Source organism: Leishmania mexicana, chromosome 20 (assembly GCF_000234665.1).
Source record: "Leishmania mexicana MHOM/GT/2001/U1103 complete genome, chromosome 20".
NCBI lineage: Eukaryota > Euglenozoa > Kinetoplastea > Trypanosomatida > Trypanosomatidae > Leishmania > Leishmania mexicana.
The window spans coordinates 130,497-152,230 of record NC_018324.1 but is presented as its reverse complement, the minus strand read 5'-3'; the positions used below and the strand labels follow the sequence as shown (position 1 = coordinate 152,230).

General features: G+C 52.6%; 9 protein-coding genes across 9 annotated transcripts; 7 read left to right on the top strand and 2 right to left on the bottom strand.

Annotated features, from left to right (window-relative positions):
• Positions 1–643: 643 nt before the first annotated feature.
• Positions 644–1,597, bottom strand: LMXM_36_0540 (putative ubiquitin-like protein; the record flags this gene model as incomplete). The annotated part of the gene is made up of 1 exon (XM_003874349.1): positions 644–1,597. One exon carries the CDS (start codon positions 1,595–1,597, stop codon positions 644–646), a length of 954 nt encoding a protein of 317 aa, XP_003874398.1.
• A 701-nt stretch (positions 1,598–2,298) lies between these two features.
• On the bottom strand, positions 2,299–2,931 carry LMXM_36_0537 (conserved hypothetical protein; the record flags this gene model as incomplete). The annotated part of the gene is made up of 1 exon (XM_003874348.1): positions 2,299–2,931. The coding sequence occupies one exon, from the start codon at positions 2,929–2,931 to the stop codon at positions 2,299–2,301; it is 633 nt and encodes a 210-aa protein (XP_003874397.1).
• A 1,100-nt stretch (positions 2,932–4,031) lies between these two features.
• On the top strand, positions 4,032–4,457 carry LMXM_36_0535 (putative small nuclear ribonucleaoprotein; the record flags this gene model as incomplete). The annotated part of the gene is made up of 1 exon (XM_003874347.1): positions 4,032–4,457. One exon carries the CDS (start codon positions 4,032–4,034, stop codon positions 4,455–4,457), a length of 426 nt encoding a protein of 141 aa, XP_003874396.1.
• Positions 4,458–5,044: 587 nt separating this feature from the next.
• Positions 5,045–5,941, top strand: LMXM_36_0530 (protein phosphatase 2C-like protein; the record flags this gene model as incomplete). The annotated part of the gene is made up of 1 exon (XM_003874346.1): positions 5,045–5,941. The coding sequence occupies one exon, from the start codon at positions 5,045–5,047 to the stop codon at positions 5,939–5,941; it is 897 nt and encodes a 298-aa protein (XP_003874395.1).
• A 935-nt stretch (positions 5,942–6,876) lies between these two features.
• Positions 6,877–8,211, top strand: LMXM_36_0520 (conserved hypothetical protein; the record flags this gene model as incomplete). Its single annotated transcript, XM_003874345.1, has 1 exon — positions 6,877–8,211. The coding sequence occupies one exon, from the start codon at positions 6,877–6,879 to the stop codon at positions 8,209–8,211; it is 1,335 nt and encodes a 444-aa protein (XP_003874394.1).
• Positions 8,212–8,954: 743 nt separating this feature from the next.
• On the top strand, positions 8,955–11,222 carry LMXM_36_0510 (putative mitochondrial carrier protein; the record flags this gene model as incomplete). The annotated part of the gene is made up of 1 exon (XM_003874344.1): positions 8,955–11,222. One exon carries the CDS (start codon positions 8,955–8,957, stop codon positions 11,220–11,222), a length of 2,268 nt encoding a protein of 755 aa, XP_003874393.1.
• A 3,447-nt stretch (positions 11,223–14,669) lies between these two features.
• LMXM_36_0500 (putative DNAJ domain protein) lies at positions 14,670–16,202 on the top strand (the record flags this gene model as incomplete). The annotated part of the gene is made up of 1 exon (XM_003874343.1): positions 14,670–16,202. One exon carries the CDS (start codon positions 14,670–14,672, stop codon positions 16,200–16,202), a length of 1,533 nt encoding a protein of 510 aa, XP_003874392.1.
• Positions 16,203–17,514: 1,312 nt separating this feature from the next.
• Positions 17,515–18,561, top strand: LMXM_36_0490 (conserved hypothetical protein; the record flags this gene model as incomplete). The annotated part of the gene is made up of 1 exon (XM_003874342.1): positions 17,515–18,561. One exon carries the CDS (start codon positions 17,515–17,517, stop codon positions 18,559–18,561), a length of 1,047 nt encoding a protein of 348 aa, XP_003874391.1.
• A 1,836-nt stretch (positions 18,562–20,397) lies between these two features.
• On the top strand, positions 20,398–21,075 carry LMXM_36_0480 (conserved hypothetical protein; the record flags this gene model as incomplete). The annotated part of the gene is made up of 1 exon (XM_003874341.1): positions 20,398–21,075. The coding sequence occupies one exon, from the start codon at positions 20,398–20,400 to the stop codon at positions 21,073–21,075; it is 678 nt and encodes a 225-aa protein (XP_003874390.1).
• Between the last annotated feature and the right edge of the window lie 659 nt (positions 21,076–21,734).

Here is a 21,734-nt window from a genome sequence, read left to right as displayed (position 1 = left end):
GAAGCTAGTGCTTTGGCATCTGTGTGTGTGTGTGTTGTAGCACGGAGAAAGGGCCAGAAACGTGCAACAGCAGAGACGCTAAAGGGGAAAAGAAAAAGATATTTGTGTAAGTGTGTGTATGCTTTTTTAAATGCTACTTTTTTTTTCCGACAAGTTCTAGATCGTGAGTCGAAAAAAAAGTTTCACACTTGGCAAATGCACGCCTTCACTATGAAGCGTTATCACTTCTGATCGGAAGGAAACAAGATGAGGAACAGAGGAGAAAAAAAGATGATGCCAAAAAAAGAGGAGAGTAGCTGACTTTCATTTAGAAGTATCTGATAGCATGCACTTGCTCGCTTCTTGTGCTTGGCGTTTAAATCCAGCAAAACGGCATCCTCTACCTTTGCTTTACTGTCACTCGCACGAGCAGCACCCCTGCCAAATCGCTGCTGCCAGTTACAGCCACCGTCTTTTTGACTAGTGTTTGGGTTCATAGAGTATCCTCAGTACTGTAAACTCACTAAAATCGGCCCACCAGCACCAAGAAACGTACTCTTACCTCGTAAAGCACAAGGGCTTCCCCTTCCCACGATCAGTTCTGAAGATCGAAAGCACGAGTAAGAATAGGGGGAAGAAGTAAGTCGAAGCAAAGCACACTATATCATGCACCAAGAAGCCGCTCCAATGCGAACTGAACATTGCCCTGAGCCTGCTGAAGAGCAGCAATGTTCGCTTCCTCATTGGGAAAACCCATATCTCGCAGCAGCTGCAGTTGCTCGCGATAAACCTCCCGTGGATTACCTTCTGGAACAGGAGGTGCAAACATTGCAGGGTTGAAACCAGCTCCTAGGGCTGGAGTCGAAGCAGCCTGCGAAGTTGCCGGTGGCACACCGCCAGCACCTCCTAAGCTTCCCATCATTGCCATTGCCTGCTGCATCATGTAAGGATTTCGCATCATTTCAATAATAGCTTGTTGTTGGTCCTGTGGCAGGCCCGCCAGCTGGGGAGAGTTTTGCATAATGTACTGCATAAACTGGGGGTTGCTGAGTGCATGTTGCATCATTTGCTGCATCATCGGATTCTGCATCAGTTCCATAGCCTGCTGTGGTGTGGGGTTGACACCTCCCCCCATTGCACTCCCCATGCCCATTCCCGTACCCATGCTTGCAAAAGGGTTCCCAGCGGCAGGAAACCCAGCAGCACCGGCAACAGGCTGCTGTGTTTGCGGTAAACCAAAGTTGCTCATCAGAGCTGCGTATGGATTTGCAGCAGCCGGCGCCGGTGCAGGTTGGGCGGGTGTGGTAGTGGACGGCTGTACATTCGGCGACGAAGTAGGATCGCTGGCAGCCAGGGTGCTTGAAGCATTCGTCGTTGAGGGCACAGCTGCACTCTTCTTGCTCCGCACGACGTGTATAACGTTTCCGTCCTCCATGCCAATTGCTGAAAGCACACCATCATCCTTCAACACTTTTCCTCGCATAATGATTCGCTGCTCACTGGCTGGGATTTCTAGCGTTTCCGCTATTTGCTTTTTAAACTCTGCAACTGTGATGCTGAAATCTGGCACCTCAACTGTATGTTGATTGCCATTCGCAAGTTTAATAGTGACTGCCATTGCTTTTTTGTCTTTTTTGTCCCCGTAATAATGTTGTTTTTCCTCGTGAATAATTGAGTAGTAAACAGTGTTTTTTGTTCTATGCCGAATATCAGTAGTTCGCTCTTCCAGAAAAAAGGGTGGAAATTGGGAAAAGAGGCATATATAAAAGTGGAAACTTGGCAATTAGCAGATGAGAAGTGCTGTCTTAAATTGTGAACGGGAATAAAGCCCATAGTGTGCACCACCATCACTGCAGGTTCACAGTAATCCAACCGCGGCACTGGGCTTTTTCTCGTGCCTATCCGTGTCTAGCTCTCACGCCCGCTACAGACTTAGAACATCACACACGAGAGTGTGAGGACCTTGTCGCAAAAGGAGACCCTATCGCTGTACCGCAGATAAACGCTTGCTCGCTCTTACAGTTAGACCCACTTCACGTTTTCTTTCTCTGCTTGCGTCCAGAAAATGTGAATCACATACACCAAAGTATGCAGATGAATTTTGTAGGTAGAGAAACATCGACAGTGACTGTACTCTATGCACTTTTCCGCTTTTTTGTAGAAGTCACTTTTAGTTTGTAAGAAGATAGCGGTGAGTCACTTCATCCGGCTGTTTCCCTAACAGCAGCGCTTGACAAACAGACAGCAAAAAAAAGACGGAAAGGAGCAACAACGAAAAGGACAATGTAATCGAACTGAAAAAGCAGATGCGCACTTCGATCATTGCAGAACTTTGAGTACATTATTATAGTAAAAGGCATGCATGTAGCGTATATCATCTGATGTGACAAGCTTCTCGTCTCCGTTCACCCGGTGTGAGCAAAACATGACCCTTTCATATATTCGAAGAAACCGCTCCGACTGCTCACCTGGAAGAGCGCCTGTGACACAGGCAAGGCAGCAGCGCATGGACATCAATTCCGCGCATCTTCCGTACGACTTAGATAGTATTGAACGTACTTTGCTAAGCATCTCAACACAGTCCTGCTTTGCGTCGCGCGAATCCGAGACGACAGCTGGCACCACTCGTGAGTACTGAGGAGGGTGGCGAATACGAAACTCGTGTGTCTTCAACCCGTTTTCCAAAATGATTCGCGCACGGTTTCCTTCCGGTTTACCAAGAATATACGCGCCGTCAAAACGCGTTTCGCGTTGAACTCTGAGAAGCATTGCATGACGGGAGGTGCTTCGATAAAGAAGATCCAGCAAAACAATGATCACGAGGCCAACAGCAGTTGCCAAAGAAACCACTGTTTCAGCGTACGTGAGTTTGATCCGGTCATCCACCTTGCTGCTATTGTCCGACTGACTGCTGCTCTCCGAAGAGATTGCTGAGACGTCAAAGAAGCTCATTCTCAGGCAGCCAGCACCGTCCAGGCAAATTTATCCCTTTTTCTTACCTCGTAGTGACTTTTTGCTAGACGTGTTGTGCGCAAGTGCATTTGACCCAAAGGCGCGAAGGAAAGACGAGAGAAAAGCAGGGGGGTTGACACGTTTCTGGGAAACAGGTAAGCAGAGGTGGCATGCACTGCAACGACTCTTGCTCCGTTGAAATTCAACAGGCAGTCCTCTGTGGAAGTAGGACCAGTGATTCTGATGCTTTTGAGCGGCTCAGAAGGCGAAACCTCTTATAAGTGGGCTTTCGTTGTTTGCCAGAAAGGCACGATCCATTGTCGCGAGTGATGGGGGAGAATGAGCAAGGGATGGGCTGCCCGAGAGCGGAAAGGCAAAGCCCGCGCTCTGCAAGCACAGGGAAGACTGTTTGCGGCAAGGTCACTGAGGTCTTATCTCTTTTCTCGGAGCGCTCGTTATCACACCCTCATCCAAACTACTGCCCCCCCCCCTCGACTCTTCGTGGTGCGACCTTGGCCGATCTGTCATCCCCCCCCCCTTAGGGCGCTTGTTCCCCCAAGGCGCCTGCATGCGTCTGTTTCTGTTGGCGAGGGCTGTGCAGCGGTTGCTTTGCCATTGTTTTAATCGCCTTTGCCTCTTCGCCGCGGCATAAAAAAGGAGCCCTTTCGCCTTTGCATAGCCCTCGCGTATGTGGTGACCTGCTGCTCCTCTATCAACTTTGTGGCGGTTCCACGTAATCCAGAATAGAGCCATGAGGGTTCAGTGTGCAAACGGTGGTGCAGAGTGGTAGGCGGAGACTACTACCCTCAAACGGAAAGAAAAAAAATCTGACTGACAAGATTCTGCAACGTGCACATGACTCTTTCAGAGCATGCATGGGACAACTCTCAGCAGCGAGGCAGTCACTGCTTTAGGTAGCAGCCTTCTGTCTCTCCTTCAGCCTTTGGACGAAGAAGTCGATTGCCTCAAAAATGCGGTATTGCAGATGCCAGGGGACGCAATTTTCCTCACACTTCGTATGCTGAACACTTTTTTCTGCTTCGCAATTTTCTCTGTATCTGTCCGATTCCCAAGAAATCCGCCGGTTCACCGCTGCCAGAATGGCAGACACTTCAAACGCCAAGAAGGATATTCCTTCTTCTTTAGTTTTTGAGGCCCTAAACTCGAGGGTGACGGTGGAAACCGTTGACGGTGATCTGTACAAAGGAACACTGGCAGCTTTCGACGTTTCACGAGGAAATATTGAGCTGGTTGATGTTCGGCACCAGGCAAAAGATTCCACTTACGGGTTTTACGAGCGAGTTACTGTTCGTGGCTCGAAAATCCGAATCGTTTTACTGCCTCCAGAGATGAAGGCTGCGCCCTCTCTGCAGTGGCGCCGAGATTCGGTACAACAGGAACTCAAGAAGTCGCTAAAGCACGCACCTGTCCTCCGACCAGTCGTGTCCGTCCCACGACCGGTTCGCACAAAGAAGGCACAACCCAAGAATGACAAGAGCAAGCAGCTGCGCAGAAAATTGCGCTGATAAAGATTCTTCGACTGCTTTTATTCTGGTATTGCTCACTGAATCTTTCCAAGCAAGCGCCTGCCTGTAGGGTGTTTACCGTTATGCTTATTGAGTGGTATAGGTTTCTTGCTCGGCAACAGAGACATGCTGAATTATGGAGGCAGTGAGTCGCTTTTTGTTTATTTTCGCTTTCGCCTCTCGTGGTAGTGCTGCTGTAGCTGCTGCCATCTGGAGGACTGTGTCGCTGTGAATGTCGGGTGGTGAACCCTGATTCGCCTTTTTTATCCTGAGTGAGACTTTCGGCTAGATTCGACTGTAAAAAAAAGAGAAAAAACTGTATTGGTCAAAAAGCACGAATTTCCTACCAGTCCGTCCTGCGCTGTGTGGCCTCTTTCTTTTCGTTTCTTCGGATGTGCTTTCCACGTTATATATATCTGTATATCCTCTCTTACTTGCTGTCTCGCTCTTGCTCTCTTTGCTACCACCCCTTTATATATGAACCTGTTCACACTTGCAAGTATAGGTGGGTGTGTGTCACTTGTTGTATATCCACCTGACACGCAACCTTGACACAATCAGTACTCGCTCCTCGCCGAAATCAAAAAATGGGTGATATGCTCGCGAAGCCGGAGACTCAAAAATTCTCGACTGTGTTCGAGACGTCACACCTGCGAGTGGGGTGCTGCAGTATGCAGGGGTGGAGAAAGTCGATGGAGGACGCTCACGTAGCTCAGTTGAATCTAAATGGTAACAAAGACCAGGCTTTCTTCGGCGTTTTTGACGGGCATCAATCAGATGAAGCGTCACGCTACTGTAGGGCACACATGCTGGATGAGTTACTCAAGAACATTGCTATATACAAGGATGACATCGCGAAGGCGTTTGAGGTTTCTTTCCAAGAAGTCGACAAGCAAATTTGCAAGAAGTTTGTGTCCAGCGGCACCACGGCAAACTGTGTTTATTTGGCCGATCAGAAAATTGTTTGCGCAAACGCCGGCGATAGCCGCGCCGTGCTATATCGCGGCGGCAAGGTTGTCCCCCTCAGTGTAGACCACAAGCCCTCGGTCCCTGCCGAGGAGGCGAGAATTGTTGCTGCTGGGTGCCATGTAGAAAACGGTCGGGTCAACATGACGCTGGCTGTCAGTCGGGCCTTGGGTGATGTCGACTTCAAATCTTGCGCTGCGAAGAGTTGGATGGATCAGGCCGTCACTGCCTGTCCCGATATCACGGTAACACCGTCACGAAGTGACGATGAGTTCATTGTAATGGGATGCGATGGCATATGGGATGTGCTGTCCAATGAAGAATGCTGCGACCTGGTGAAAACGCTGATCCAAAACAGCGACATCGACAAGAACGGGCACTCTGTTGCGGTAGATATTAGTCTTGTCTGTGAGCAGGTTCTTGATCGCTGCCTTGCCCAATCGAACTCGGTGAAGGCCGGTACCGACAACATGACTATTATCGTGGTTGAATTCAAACCGCCATTTTTCAAGCGTTAAATCATATTGCCCTGCTTGGCTGAACAACTTTTTTCAACCTTTTGTTGCCTTTGGTGTTGCGCTGTTGTGTGGTTTTGTGCGAAATCGCTAATTGCGTTTTCCTGTTTTGTTTTCAGTGCTATGTTTTGCTTGATGGCTTGAAGATATGAAGCTTTCTTTTCCTCGGCCACTTCATATATGTATATATATATATGTTCATGCATGAGCTCAGCACAGCGAGTGCTCTCTATCTTGGCCCTGTGTTCTGTGAGTGTGGGTTTTCCCCCTTTCTTGTTCTCACTCGCGTTATATCACTAGTCTTTTCCTCCATGGGAGTACAAGTAGAGAGTTTAGTTGATAGGAGGCAGCGCGCATCACCATTTTGTCACGGCAATGTGATTCGAGACCTTTTCTTTACGTTGCAAGGGATGTGAACAAAGAAGTCTGTGTATCCATATTCCCGTTTTCGTTGATGGGCGAGGTTTCTTGTCAGAAATGCTCACGAGCCGCCGGAGTTTGTTGTAGTCAAGCTGTTTTGCTTTACATGAAGTGGCAACTTCCAATCTATGTAGCAGTAGTTGTCTGCGGTGATGATTGCCAGTGTCTCCTACTCATTTATGAAGACACCAGATGCGCACTTATTCAGGCTTCAACCAAGACGTTGACAACAATATCGTTACTCTCTTTCCGCTTTGCAAGAAAGCCAACAAAGGGGCTATGAACCCAAGCAGTAAAAACGAGAAAAAATGTTGCTGAAGCTGTCTATCAGGGGACACAGTGCATGACGCGTGCCACTAAAAAGAAACTCGTCTTACTTCAAACCTCACGTTTTGTTTCTTTTTGCTTGCAAAGCGCCGCAAAAAAAAAAGAAGCACTCTCAACGCTGCTCAGCGGCTGCATAGTAGGGGCATTCACTCTTCCTGACGAGCTCCGCACAGAAACAAAGATACAGTGAGATGGAGAATATTAAGGAGGAAATTTGCCTGGTGGCAAATATAATTGATCGGCTACTCGCAGCAAATGGAAGCTTGCGCGCGGATGAGCTGGCTCCGCTTATAAAGCGCCTGCGCGTGGCAGCAGGGGAGTTGTCTCATATTGATCAGCAATCACAATCCGGCCCAGTTCTGTCTCCTTTTTCACGGAACGGTGACGGCATCGAGGGCAATGGAGGCGGGAGTAGACAAGGCCTCTCCAAGTTGCAGCTGTCAAAGTCTCTCACATCTTTGGCGGCGACGCGGAAGCAGATACGAGAGTGTCGCACTGCCTCTGCTACATCTAAGAAAACAGGAGATTCAAAGGTGTTCGTATCTTCGGAGATCTCGCAGTCGGTATGCTGCGCGCTTTACAACCTACTGGAGGGAACCACGCGTCTGCTTCGTGCTTCCCACGGCCATATTTTTGTGAAGCGGGGTGGTGATATGTTTTCGATAGCAAACGTGTCTAGAAAGTTGGGGTTTCCACCTCTACAGGTTCATCATAGATGCCTTGGCAGCGCAGATGCTGAGGTTCTCGGCAGCTCCATTGCGTTGAACCGCAACGTCGACGAAGTTGGGAGAAAGAGCGCCGTTCTGATATTTCCAGTTCACACGCTCCTCTCTGAAGGCGGACATGGCGAGCCTATCGCAACAATTCACGTGGAGCGAAGAGAGCATGCTTTTTTTCCGTTTAGTGAAAGTGATGAATATACACTTCACTTTGCTTCGCTCTTCTGCGGTGAGCTGATGTCCCGTATTCCGCAGATCAACTTCCTTGAGACATTTTACGACCCGTCAACGCAACTCATTGTTGCGCCGTTTGAGCCGTACTGCCCTGTAGTATTGCCGCCCATAGAGCGTGGCATCGTGCCGATGCTTGGGGGTGCAGGAAAGCAGTCATCCGAGGACCCGGAGTATGCGGCACGAGCGGTTTCTCAGCTGACGCGGAGGATCAGCGCGCGTGCTCCAGAGATTCTAGTTCGCCGCGAGAGTCGTCCATCAAACAATACGAAACCGTTTGCTCCTGGTGTGGCACATATGCCGTCGCTGCTGGAAATCAAAGCTTACGTTGAAAATCTGCAATCGTGCTGGAAGAAAAACATGCTGGACAATGTTGACCTGCTAGAGCTGGACCGTGGGACTCAGCAGGACTTGAAAGTAGCAAGAAGCGAACTGGCTGCCACACGCCGTGAGCTTGCTGCCACAGCCGATAAGCTGCGTCTGTATGAACTTGGTGCATGGGACTACAAGCGTGAATATGGCGCCATAAAGTCGGAACTAGACGCTTACATGGATAGCCTCGAGCGTCTGCACTGAGGTAGAGGAACAGATTGCTTCACTTGTGCTCCGGCGCACCATCTGTTGGTGCATCGTGAAATTGGACAGCTTTTTTCTTTCTTGGAACCTCCGGCATCCTCCCTTGGGAGCGTTGGATTTGATGTACAGCTTTCTGAAAGCTCCGCGCAGAATTGCAGCCACCGTCTTTCGCTTCAGCAGTTTCCACTTTGCGAGGATTTCTCGTCAAGGCACCACAGCGTCTCCGTGGCGCCTTCTGTCAGGTCGATGACTTCTTGGGGACGACACACAATTTCGCGACTCGCGCGTGTGTCGATACCTATCCTCCCTACTGATCACCTCCTCTGCCTTCACGACATCCTCTCTTCCCCTCTGCCTTTCCCCTTTTCCTGTCTGTGAGTATCTCGTGCTTCGTTTTATTAATTTCGCAGCGGTGTACGGCTAGATCGCACAGGTCACACACCCACGTTGCATATTCAAGTCATTAATATTGACAAGCGTAGGCATCGCGTGCGGAGTATTTTTTTTTTGTTCTTGAATTGTCCGCCTCAACGCTATATTTTTGTTGTGTCTGTCCTCATACTCTTACGCTTGCCCAGCTTCCTTTTCTACCTTATTTGTTTGGCTTCTTACTCCTTTCTTCCCCTCTGTCGTGCATCTTGGCTCTTGTTCTAGAGGTGGTAGAGAGCGAGTTTGACTCTTCTCCGCTTCCTCCACGCGTTTTGTAAAGTTGTGCCCTCTGCCAGTTCGAGGAGCGCACGCTCATGCTGTCGATGACCTCATCGTCCCTTTCGGCGCCTGCTGCTGAAGCAACTGCTAGCTCGCTCGCGTCACCCTCGAATGCCTCATCTAGTCGCGTGATGTCGGATACCGCTGATGACCCCTCTGCATCTAGCTCGCAGGAGGAAATTCTCGTAGTTCCACTGCACACCATTCTGGAGAAGGTGACCCCTTTCTGCAGCCTCTCTGTCCCTGAGCTGCGTGCTCTTGTTCTCCGATACGACACAGACGGCGTCGGCGGCCTCACGGAGCCTCAGTGGTCGCTCTTCTGCCACGAGAATCGTCACGCCTTCTCTTCCCTGGGTGAGGAGCTTTTGGATTTCGACCGCTCCGGCGAGTACAGTGTCCTCGTCGTGAAGCACGGGTACGAAGGCACAAGTAATACAAACGCGCCGCACTCACTCACCAAGGAGGTAATTCGGTTCATTGAGAGTTTCGCCGCCGGCGGTATCGCTGGCGCTGTGAGCAAGACTGTCATCGCGCCCGGTGACCGTGTCAAGATCATTTTCCAGGTGGAGTCGGCACGTTACTTTAGCCTGCGTGAGGCTCTCTACCTCGGCGCGGAGACGGTGCGAAAGTTTGGCATAACGGGTTTGTGGATCGGCAATGGCGCGACGATGCTCCGTGTCGTTCCATACGCGGCTATCACCTATGCTTCCTTCGACTTCTACCACAGCAAGCTGCGCTTCATGTTCAGTCGCAGCAATCCAGACGGCTCGCCCGACGAGGCGCGGGCGGTGACGCTGCGTTTCATTAGCGGCTCGTTGGCAGGGGCCACTTCGACTACTTGTACCTACCCACTAGACCTCATGCGTGCCCGATTTGCAGCGCGTAGCAGCTCGGGCAAGCGGCGCTTTCCTAGCTATAGCACCGCTTTCAAAGAAGCCACATCTAAGCAAGGTGTTCTCTCCCTCTACGGCGGCCTTTTCCCTACGCTTGTGGGCATTGTCCCCTACGCGGGCTGTAGCTTTGCATGCTTTGAGACACTTAAGCACTACATTGTAAAGGTTTCCAACCTGAAGTCTGACAAGGACATCCCAACGTATCAGCGACTGGTAGCTGGCGGATTTGCAGGGTTGCTCGCGCAGTCGGCGACATACCCGCTTGATATTGTGCGGCGGCGCATGCAAGTCACCCCACGACGCTACTTGAGTGTCATCGACGCATTACGAACGGTGTATCGGGAGGAAGGGATTCGCCAGGGACTCTACAAAGGCCTTGCCATGAACTGGATCAAAGGTCCCATCGCCACCGCGACGAGCTTCACTGTGAATGATCTTGTAAAGCGACGCACGCGCAACTACTACGAGACAACGGTCGTGTACTCGTCGCGCCACAACATTGTGACGCTGCCGGAGGCATTCCTCTGCGGCGGGGTGGCTGCCGCCACGGCCAAGTTCTTTTCCTTGCCCTTTGACCGGCTGAAAATCCTGTATCAGGTGGGCATGACCGAGAAAACCTCGGCAAAGAAGGGAGCGCAGCTGCTGTACCAAGTCGTCAAGCAGAGTCCGAACATGTGGACGTCGGGGCACGTCACGATGTTGCGTGTGGTACCGTACGGTGCCTTAACGTACTGCTTCTTCGATATGTTTCAGTTGTTGGCGGAGCGGCTAATGTACTCGCACGTGGCCACACCGTACACCAACTTTGCCGCCGGCGCTGCCGCCGCGTCGCTTGGGACGACGATCGTGTACCCACTCGATCTTCTGCGCACGCGTGTCGCCGTGAACGCCGTTCCCAGCTTTCAGTCATATTTCTGGCTGCTGCGCGCCATGGCCCGACGTCACGGCATCGGTTCACTGTGGAAAGGCTGCTACCTTTCCATGATGGGCGTGGGCGTTCTCGGCGGCATCGGATTTGCCTTGTATGACTATTTGAAGGAGCGGTTTGGATGCCATACCTTTTTGCAGTATATGGCCGCTGGCGCGACGTCGGGGCTGGCCGGCTCTGTGATAACGTACCCACTGAACGTCATGAAGCGTAATCGCCAGGCGGAGCGTGTCGTGTACGCGCAGCTGGGCACTAGCTCCGTGCAATCGCTGCTCAAAAGCCCTAAAACGGTGGCCCTCCTCTACCGCAAGATGCCCTTCTCTTTCACGGTGAGCAGCCTTACGTTCGGTATCTCGTTCGCAGTGAACGACTGGTGTCGAGATGTGATCGCGGCGACGCGCAACGATATGCTGCGCGAGATGCTGTTCCTTCCATCGTCTGCGGTGTCGAAGTCGGTGCTGTCCCGCGGTGACACCGCCTAGACCCGCTGCCCGCCCCCTGCGCGTACGTGGCGAGCCAGGGCGGTCACGCCAGACGACAGCGAAGGGTGTGGTGATTTTGTTTTCTTCTTTGTTTGATCCTCGCGCGTGTGTGTCTGTCTCCGCCACGCCCGTTTATTCTTGTTCCTCACGTGCAGATGTGAGTGCCTCTTTTTTTGTGTGTTGGCTTCGGAGGAGGCTTCTTTCTGTTGTTGTTTTTTCTTTTTTCGGATGGGCTTCCTCGCTTGGACTCTCTCCTCCTCTTCTTCTCCGTCCTCGACGAATCACGACTTGCACCTCTCATTTTTAAAGTTGTACCTCTGCTCACTCGCTTGTTTGTTTCCTAGAGGTACTTCTTACCTGGCAACCATCATTCAGTCCCCCTTTCCCTCTCTCAGACGAAACACTGCGCTTTTCGATTGGCGTACGGGTTTGTTCGCCACTTCCTCGGGGTGTGATGGATCCTGTTTGCCCCCTCCCCGCACACGCACACACGCACGCACAACGCAAGAACGTCTCTTTCCTCATTTTCCCGATTCAGCTGCCAAACATGTTGCATGGGAGCAACGGTTCCGGGAGAGATTTCTAGAGAATAGAAGCTCCGAGTGGGATGAGAGAAGTGTGGTGCTCTCGGGAGCTGCTGCAAGGAGGGTGAGGTCACTGCAGCGGTGAGGCTTTCGCCGTTGCTCCAACTCGCAAATGTGGCAAGGTGGGGGAGGGCTGAGGTAAGGGTTGGGGAGGGGAAGTCACGGCACATGGACGTTGATCAGGACAGCGGCGCCTTTAAAACTTCACAGCAAATCCCCCCCAAAGCCATAGAAATATGCACATCAAAGGATGTAAGAGAGTCCACCGCACCTCCACCCATTTCTTTGTGATATGGCTGAAGTGGTTAAACAGTATTCACACACTCACACTTATCAGTTTCTCTCTTTTTTCTCCCCTTTCGACGCTCGGATGTCGTCTAGTGTGTTTTATTGTTTTCCCACTTCCCCTCTCTCGTTGCTTTCCGCAGTTAAAAGCCCCTCTTATATAGCTTCTTGTTTGCGTGTGTCCTAGCTTTTTCTCCCCTTCTCTGTGTAAGTGTTACTGTGTGTGTCTGTCTCTGTGTGTTGGCTTTTTCTTTCAATTATTTTCTCGCTGGTCGATTGTTGTCTTTCCCTTTCTTGTTTGACGTTGCTGACCAGAAAACTGACACGTTGGCGCGTTTGCTCGCTTTCTCCCGCTCCTCTGTGTGTGTGTTTGCTGTAGTGCTACTGTATGAGTGTGACGGAAAAGGAGATTTCGTGACGCTCCACTACCTCTGCTGTGCTCCATCGAGTGTGTGTGTGTTGGCTGAGGGCGGGAGAGGTAGGATGTAGCCTTGGTGCTGACGGCGCTGAAGAGGTGAAGTGCTCTTTTTTTCTTTAGGTCATTCCGTGCACATACTTCAGGAAATAAGATGGGATTGCTACAAGGTACACAGACGCTAACGATATATCATGCCAGCCATTTTCTTTACTTAGGCGTTTGGAGTCTTCCTACATGTGTGCGTGCATGCGTGCGTGTGGGTGCAGTAGTACTTTCGGGATCTGGTTCCGAAAGAAACGGTCAATCTTTTCCGCCATATTGCTTCGTGTTCGTATGCAGGATGGGGAACGAGGCGGAATAGAGGGGAAAGGTGAAATCAGAAAGCGATGCACTTGTGCCCCGTTGTACTCAACAAGGGAGGGACAGATTAGCGGGAGAACGGTTACAGGCAGTTGCGGGGCCCCCGCGCAGTCCACACGGCTTTGTTTCGCTTTCCTTTTCTTGTCTCTCCACGGCTTCCTTGCCGGCGACGCCATCCTGGGGTTTATGGAGGAGACAAACAGAAGGAAGACTCGCGCAACCACCACCACCACCAGCACAACGGCAACTACAGAACACACCGGCATCATGTTAGAGGCCATGTCAAAAGGTCCCTCTCCCCCTTTTCCTTCCGCTTTTTTGTTCAAATGTTTGTCCACCCACATTCTGCGACGGCATCGTTTGTCTTTCAGATGCGGTGCTTGGACTCCGATGTAACTCCGCGCATCGTCGTCTCTCGTTTCCCTCCTTTTCAGCAGCATTCATATTCGGTTATACACCTCCTCCTCCTCCCGCAAACCTGGAATGTTGACAACAAAGGAAAACATGAGTTGAGACGTACCCGTCTGCTGCTGTGGTCTCCGGTGTGTTCGCTCTCCTCTCGGTTTATTTCTCCTCTTGTTTTGCTTTCTTTTCTACTGTTGCTGTGTTGGTCGTTTTTCGCTCTGTTTGTAAAAAAATAAACAAAAGTGCCGTTACTATGATTTCTTCTGTTGTTTTCCCTTTAGATTTCCGCATGTACTGCGTGTGTGTGTGTCGCCACGCCGCAGTCTTTGTCTGCGTCTCTCGCCTTCGCGTATCTATGCGTGCGTGTGGACCACCGCAGCCATGTACATCCCACTCTCCACCTCCCTTTGTTCCGTTTTGTATGTTTTCTTCCTCTTTGCCACTCTTTTGTTTTCAAATGCGCTTCAGTTTCTATTGCTGCCTTACTCACTATGCTGCTTCTTGGTTGTATATCACTCTCGCTCTTGTGTCTTCGGTGCATGTGTGTATTTCAGCGAGGCTTCACTGCTGTCATATGGAGCTGGATGACAAACGCCGCATTTTAGTAAAGGGAAAGCAAGAAAGTCACCAAGGGATCCGTATGCTTGCGCTGATGCCCAGCACGCCCATGATGGTGGCGGCCACATCACGAATCGTGCGCCTATAGGAGGTGCCTTTGCACCTTCGTTGCCAGTAAAGCACACACGTATCGGTGTATGGCGCGCCGAGCGACCAGCCACGGTGAGCGGACGCGCTTCACGTGCACAGGGATGTGGGGGTTGTGAGAGACAGCTTGTTCAGACTCTTCGACAACTCCTCCTCCCCTCACTACCTCCCTTCTTTTCACTGCCTTCCCTCCTCCTGCACATTTCCTCTCTCTGACGACGTTGCGCCCTACATCGGTGCGTTTTCATCTCCCACATCACTGGGAAGAAGATTCCAACCATACACTAGCGCTTTCTGAGCTCCTTCTTCGGTGGCGTGCCTCATTTGAGCAACCACCATCAGAAAACTGAGAGGTGATCGTTTTGCATCCTCTTCCTATCCTCAACCTTGTGCTTTGCTGTTTCATCTCCCTCCCATTCTTTTCGCTCTGTTGTACTCCTGCGCGTCTCCGTCTGCCTTCTTTCCCTTGCTTTCCCTTGCTGGGCTCTTTCAGGCGTCGCTTGGTTGTGGCAACCCCCCCCTCACTCTCCTGTGCTATTATCATCTCCGTAATCTTTCGTTGTTTTCTGCCATTCATCCCTCTCCCCCCTTCTCCGCATTTTTGTCTTGCTGTGGAACGGTACTGCTGCTGCTGCTGAGCGTGTTTCTTTCCTTTCCCTTTGTCTGTGTGTGTGTACTTTGCGAATCTCCATGACACAGGACGAAGCGCCCGCCGCAAGTTCTAGCGGCAAGGGCAACTGGGAGACCCTGAAGGAGCAGGGCAATCAGGCGTTCAAGTCGAACGCATTTGCAGAGGCGATTCAGCACTATAGCGCCGCCATCGAGGCCCATCCAGATGAACCGGTGCTCTACTCGAACCGCAGTGCGGCATACTTGAAGAGGGGGCAGTACCAAGAAGCCGCTCACGATGCGGAGAAGGCGGTGACGATGGATAGAACATTTGCGAAGGCGTATTCGCGGTTGCACAGCGCATTATGTAATCTAGGCTTGTTTGACCGCGCCTCGGAGGCGCTGAAGGCAGGTCTGAAGGCCATGTCGACGTCGCCAAAGGCCACGCCACAGGACATGAAGCACCTCAGGGAGTTGTTGAATGGTGCGGAGCAGGCCAGCAGAGTTGTGCCACGCGGGCGGCAGCTGATAGAGACCGGCTGTTTTGCAGAGGCGAGCCGCACACTCGCCGGCCCGTATCGCGACTTTCCCGGCTCTTCGACACTGGCGTTTCTCTACGCAGAGGCGCACGCGCCCTCATCGCCGGATGAGGCATCCAGAGTTCTCTCCCCCTTCGCGTACACGCACAGCTCTGACCCTTACTACCTCTATCTGCGTGCACTGGTGCTATACTACCGCGGTCAGGAGGGCTTCTCCAGCGCGCAGAATATTTTGCGAGAGACGCTGCAGATGGACCCCGACAACACCAAGGCGCGTATCTTGCTCAAGCGAATCCGTGCTGTTGAGTCACACAAAGACGCCGGCAATGTCGCCTTCAAGAACAAGAACGCCAAGGTGGCCGTGGACGAGTACACGCAGGCGGTCGAGTGCGACCCGACCAACGCCCGCATGAATGCTACGCTGCGCAGCAACCGGGCAGCGGCGAAGATGGACTTGAACGACTACAAAGGCGCTCTCCTCGACTGCGACTACGCCATCAGCAACGGCGCCACTTCTGCGAAAATCTACGCTCGTCGTAGCCGCATTCAAGAGCAGCTGGAGAACTTCGATGAGGCGGTGCGGGACATGCAGCAGGCCGCCGAGGAGGATAACCAGTTTGTAGCGGAGCTGCGCCAGCTGAAGGCGCGCGCCAAGCGTGCGAAGCGCAAGGACTACTACAAAATACTCGGTCTGCCTCAGCACGAGTCCAACCAAGATGCTATCAAGCGGGCTTACAAGAAAGCGTGTTTGCAGTGGCACCCAGACAAGTGGGCGCACGCAAGCGAAGAGGAGAAGTCGCATGCGGAGACGCAGTTCAAGGAGATTGGTGAGGCCTTTGGCGTCCTGTCTGATCCAAAGAAGAAGCGCATGTATGACTCAGGTCAGATGGACAATGACGTGGAGGGGGCCAACATGCCAAGCGGCTTTGGCGGCGGCGCGAGCCAGGAGGATATTGTCACTGTGATGAACATGATGTTTGGCGGCGGTGGCTTCCAGACGAACAGCTTCCCAGGTGCCTTTGAAAGCGCAGGCAATGGTCGCCGTCGCCCCCGCGGCGGTCCGGGCTTCTTTTGAGCGAACCGCGGAGAGGTGACGGGACCGATGGGTACTGTTACCAATACGTTGTTGTTGACCCCGGCGTCGCGTCTTTCTCTCTGTTTAAGTATCGCGGACGATCTCTGCGGTGCCGGTGCTTGAAATCGAACCCGTATCAATCCGGATGTCTCTTGCGCGATCTGTCTTTTGCCCTGTTGCCTGCGGATAGGCAAGAAGGGTGTGGTTCTTTCCTTCGTCGCGTTTGTAGTTTTACAAGTGGTGTACTTCTAGTGGACTCTGCGTGGTTGGGGCGTGTCTAAGCCTTTCCGTTTTTCTTTTTCTCAACCTCTTTTGTATCTTTGACGTTGATGGACTTGTGTGGGTTCATTGCCTACTGCCCTGTCCACCTGCCTGTCGCGGAGCGTTGTGCACGTTTGATCGTGGACGTTGGTGACCGTTGTCGAGCAGGCATGAGGGGGTGGGAGGGTGTATCCTTCCTGTGCGTGACAGCCTTTGTTTCAACCTTTCACTCTCTCCGCTACTGCTCCGCTCTCTTGCGCTGTGCGTGTGAGGCCCTAGTGTTCTGCACGCGGCACACGCATTACCGATTTTCTTTTCCTGCTCTCTGTACACCCCCCCTTCCCTCGTTTTCCCTTTGATGCGGTCGTGGAGGACACGAGTTGCAGAGGACTGGAGGGGCACGCACACGTACACAGGCACATGAGAGCAGCGTATGGGCTTTAGGGAAGTCGGAAACAAAAAAAGGGAGGCACGCTGAAGCAACCTTCCATCCAGTGAAGGGTGCGCACGGGTAAAGCTCTTTGGTTTTCTTCGTGAACGGCGTCGAAGCGTGACGGCCTTTGTACTAATTTAGACACCGCACAGACGTGTATATCTATATATTTGAGTGGGAGAAGGGTCTGCTAGTTTTGCTGTTGGTCTCTTTTCCGTGTGCTGCTGACATGTACAGTGCATGCAATGCCGTGAGACACAGAGCGGCTTTTTCCCCGACTCGAGCGCGTGTGTGCGGTGTTGAATGCGTACGAACCGCTACCAGAGTGCCATTGGATGAATGGGAATGTGTGCAGCCGTGACACAAGGAAAATGAACTAGCTGTGAGCTTCAATGAAAGCCTCACCGCCTGCGTCACGCAGGAAAGCTACGCTGACGACTCTCTCCATTTTTGTTTTGCATCCCCCTTCTCCTCTGTTTCCTCCACACACCTCTTCCCGTTGGCGTCTCTCCGGTGCTCCTGCTGCCTCTCTTACACGAATAGTGTCCTGCTGACGTACAAAGGCACAAAAAGATCACGAAGAAATCAACAGGTTTAGCGCTTGAGGAGTACGTCAGGATGCCCCGTCCGCAGTTTATTACGTGCCAGCTATGCGGCAAGGGCTTCGGATCGGCCTCAATCAACATTCACATTCCGCAGTGCTTTGAGAAAGCCATCAAGCGATGGCAACTGAATCCGCAAGGACCGCGACCAGTCATGCCACCGCTCCATGGCAAGCCGGGTGCCAAGGAAAGAAATGGTGGTTCCTCCGGCATTGCCTTCGCCGACCAACCCCGCGGCCCTGGCATGTCAGCTATCCGCTCCCTGAAGATGCAGAGCATGCCACCGGAAAGTGTCGAGCCGGAGAACATGAATCTGCACCCATGCTCGAAATGTGGCCGTACTTTCAACTTTGACCGCATCGCCTACCACGAGAGCGTCTGCAAAGGCGACCAAAAGCGCAGGGTCTTTGACAGTAGCAAGCAGCGGTGTGCAGGCAGCGAGGGGGACGACGCCTACGCTGGTGGCACCTTCGGTGCCCCAAGTGGGGCTCGGAGAGGCCGAACGAAGAAACTGGGCACGGCGAACACCACAAGTCGATACACCCCCGCTCCGGCCCCGCAGACGAATTGGCGTCAGCAGCATGAGGAGTTTATCACGGCCATCCGCAGCGCCAGGCGGGCAGATGCGGAGGCACAGAACATGTGGGGCACTGGTCCTGCTGCGCCTTCTTACAGCACATCGAGGGGACTTGCACGCGGTGGTCTCTTCGGCGCGACATCTTCCGGCTACGGGGATGGGGCTGGGATGTCAGCCCGGTTCTCGGCGTCCACTAAACGAATTCCGCCACTTATGGCGAAGCAGAATGAGACGATCAAGCAGGGCATCGCGACTGGCGGCCGTGCGGCAAGGGCAAAGGAGGGCGGCGGCATCCCCGCGCCGAGAATGGGGCGTCCTGTAGGGCGTCCGACTCCGCCTTCGGGACGAGACAGTTTCAGCGGCCGCAGCGACAGATTCAGTAGCCGTGGCGGTGGAGGCGGCATGGGTGGTGGTGGTGGTGGTGGCCGCGTTCTAAACGACAACACGACAAGCGTAGGCATGCTGCAGGCCATGGGGAGAGCCTAACTGCATCTGCTAGTATGCGTGTGCTCCCGCCCCTTCCGTCCCTCTCCTACTTCCAGGTGCACACGCTCCTCCGCCCTTGTCGTGGTCCCTCACCCCATCTCATGAATGTCTCGTCGCAAGCACAGATGGAATAGAATAGCATGTTTTGTCCAGGAAGGGGCGCTACACTGCCGCCTCGAGCTTTTAAACATCTTCTCCTCGTTTTCTTTCTTCCACGCCACATGTGCTCAAACGCTTCTCTTGTAGTGCCTCACTCTTTGTGTTTCCTCGCGCGTATCAGCGGTGTGGAAGGAAGCGTTCCAGTGCTGACGGCTAGCTGTCTGCGGAACGCCACTGGCGGCTAGCTGCCATGCAGGTCCTAGTGATGAGGTCAGTTTGCTAGTTATGTATATGTATCTGTTTTCAAGAGAGGGCTGCTCTTGTGTTCACTGGAGGGGGGATGGTGGAAAAGGGAAGGCCACCCCCACCTCTGCGCTTCGCGTTTTATTTTTCGTCAGCCCATTTCCTCCCAACCACCCCAAGGCCTGAAGCTTTGTGGCACTCGCTTCGCTTTTTTTCCTTTTCGTTTGGCAGGTGCGTTTGCGTCCGGGTGCAGGTGTAAAAGGATTCACGTGTCTGTGTATGTGTGCTTTTTTTTTATGTAGCTGCTTCTTCGCCTACTAAGGTGTGGCTTGTCATTATTTGCCTTCTGCCTCCCTTTTTTCCCTCTCAATCAGCGAGTTCCGTTTTTTTTTCTTTGCGTTGCCGTGAAGAGCGCGATGTGTATCGTCATCTTGTGCTTTTCGCCTCCTCTTTCTTTGGTGTGTGTGTGTGCCATTTGCGCGCACCTCCTATAATACATGCGCATACGCTCAGTGTGACATCATCTCCATGTAAAATAAAGAAAAAAGGGACATGACCTCACACTTTCACACCACACACACATAATGAAGGAAGCATGATTTGGCATGTAAAAGAGGAAGGGAGGAGTAGGGTGCAGGCGATACACAACAGTACTGCCAGTGATAAAAAAGATGGAGGGAGAGGGCACAGTATCCTCTCTCTGCATCATCTCCTCTTGTACAATCCATCCGATTTTCTCCGATGCTTTCAGGGGCTACTGCTCTCTCTCTCTCTTTGTTGGGCTCTCAAGCTTTCTCCACGCCAGCGTGGAGGTCGCCGCCTTGCCTTCCCGTGTGTGCCTTTGTTTCTTCTCTTGTGGACTCCCTTTTTTTCGTTCCACCCTATACAGCTCCACTACATTTTGTTTCTTTCTCTTTCTTGGCTTCTGTTTCACCCCCTGGCTCCTTGACGTTAGTTGGTGGTGGATGCTGCTGCATGCCTTTACTCGAGTGGTAGTGAAGCAATTTTTTGCTCCGTAAAACGACAATGCTCGTACCAAACAGCATCACCATCTTCCGCGAATGGTGGAGCCTCTCGAACATCGCTGCATGTCCTAAGCCGTACTTTTGAGACATGTTTTATTCGCTCTGGTGTTTGCACGTTCCTGCCCAAGTGGATGGCGGGTGAACTGGAGCGGAGCCGCTTACTTCCTCAGTGTATCCTGCGATAAATACGCGCGAGTTGCAATGCAGGGTTCAGGGGATCTCTCTTCTCCCTCCCTCTAGACATTTCTCGCCTTGAGACTCAACGACATTCACCTCCGCTCTGCTGCTTCTCTCTGTACTCTGCCGCACCCCATCTTAACTCACGTGTATACCACACTGGTGTGCAATGCACCGTCACACACTCTCTGATGCGTAAAACGCACTACCTCTTTCTCGATGGCACAGATAAGGCGAAACTTCAGTAGAACGCTAAGGAACTGTGAGTGCGACCCCCTCCTCCTACTCCCTGATGCTTCGCAAGACTAATCTCTTCCTCTTCGCGGCGTCGCGCGCTCTGATGAGCGGTGGCAGCTCACATGGCCCCATGCCGTACCAGGACAAGGTCTACTCGGTGCAACCCCACAACCTAAACGAGCTCCAGCAGCCCCCGGACAGCTGGCGCAAGAGCCCCATTATGAGCAAGCTTATGGACCAGTCTCTGCCGGTGTACGACGATGTGGTGACCGGTGTTGGCCGCCTGTACTGGCAGGAGCCGGCGCGCGTGTGGCACCTGTTCGAGGCCGATGACACCCTCATGCTGGAGGAGCACGATCGTGAAGAGTGGAACGATCGGCCGTATGTGGCGGTAAACCACCTGTACGAACCTCCGATCGGTAGTGAGGAGCGCCCCATCCGCGTGGAGGGCACTGGCAACCCAGGTGATCAGCAGATTGTACTGTGCTTCGGTAACTGCGCACCGCACGTGCCGCAGTCCAACTACTATATGATGATGAAGGGCTACAGCAAGACGAAGTGCCCCATGTGCCAGCAGTGGTTCTACGTCCACAACCGCCCGTGGCTGGTGATGCACCCTGATTGGACCGATGAGCCGGCCGCGGATGAGGGTCCGGCCTACACGTTCGCCGAGATCGAGGCTGAGTTCGACCGCGATTTCCACGAGTTCGGCGTCTACCTCAATGCTGAGTAAGCCACATAGCTTCTGCCCTTCCCGTCTTGTCCCTTATGTTGCATGTGTGTGTGTCTGTGTCGGTGTATGCGCTTATGCGTATGTGGCGCTGTTGGTGCGATTTACATAGGCAGGTGTGCTGTCTCTATCTCCTTGTTCACGTCATTCTCGCCCTTTTCCTTTACACGCTCTCTTGGTGGACAGTAGGGCCGCTTTCAAGAAACGACAGCAGCAACAGGTAGCGGCGGCTCTACACAGTCTCGGGGGAAAACGGTGGACAGAAGAATACCGTTTTGCTTCTTGCTGGCGTTGCTGTTTTCGTTGTTCGCTTGTTGGTCCGACGTGGAGGCGATGATACGTGCGTCGACACAAGGAGGCAGACGAGGGGAGCACGTAGCTGATTCCTTGTTGCTCGTTGAAGTAATAGCAGGTGGCCAAACGCGTCGGGAGGGGCAACGAATGGAGAAGGAAACAAACACAGGGCCGTGGGAACGGAAGGAGTCAAGGGGGAGGGATGGTGGTGGAGGGGGGAGGAGTGAAAAACGCGAAGGGATGTTCGACGCGTAAAATGTAACTCTGACGTTGTAAAGCTCTTCCGCCATTTCTGTGTCTGCTTTCCCCAATCGGCTCCCTTCCACACGCACGCACGCACGTTCTAGCCTCCCTTCCTCTCTATTATG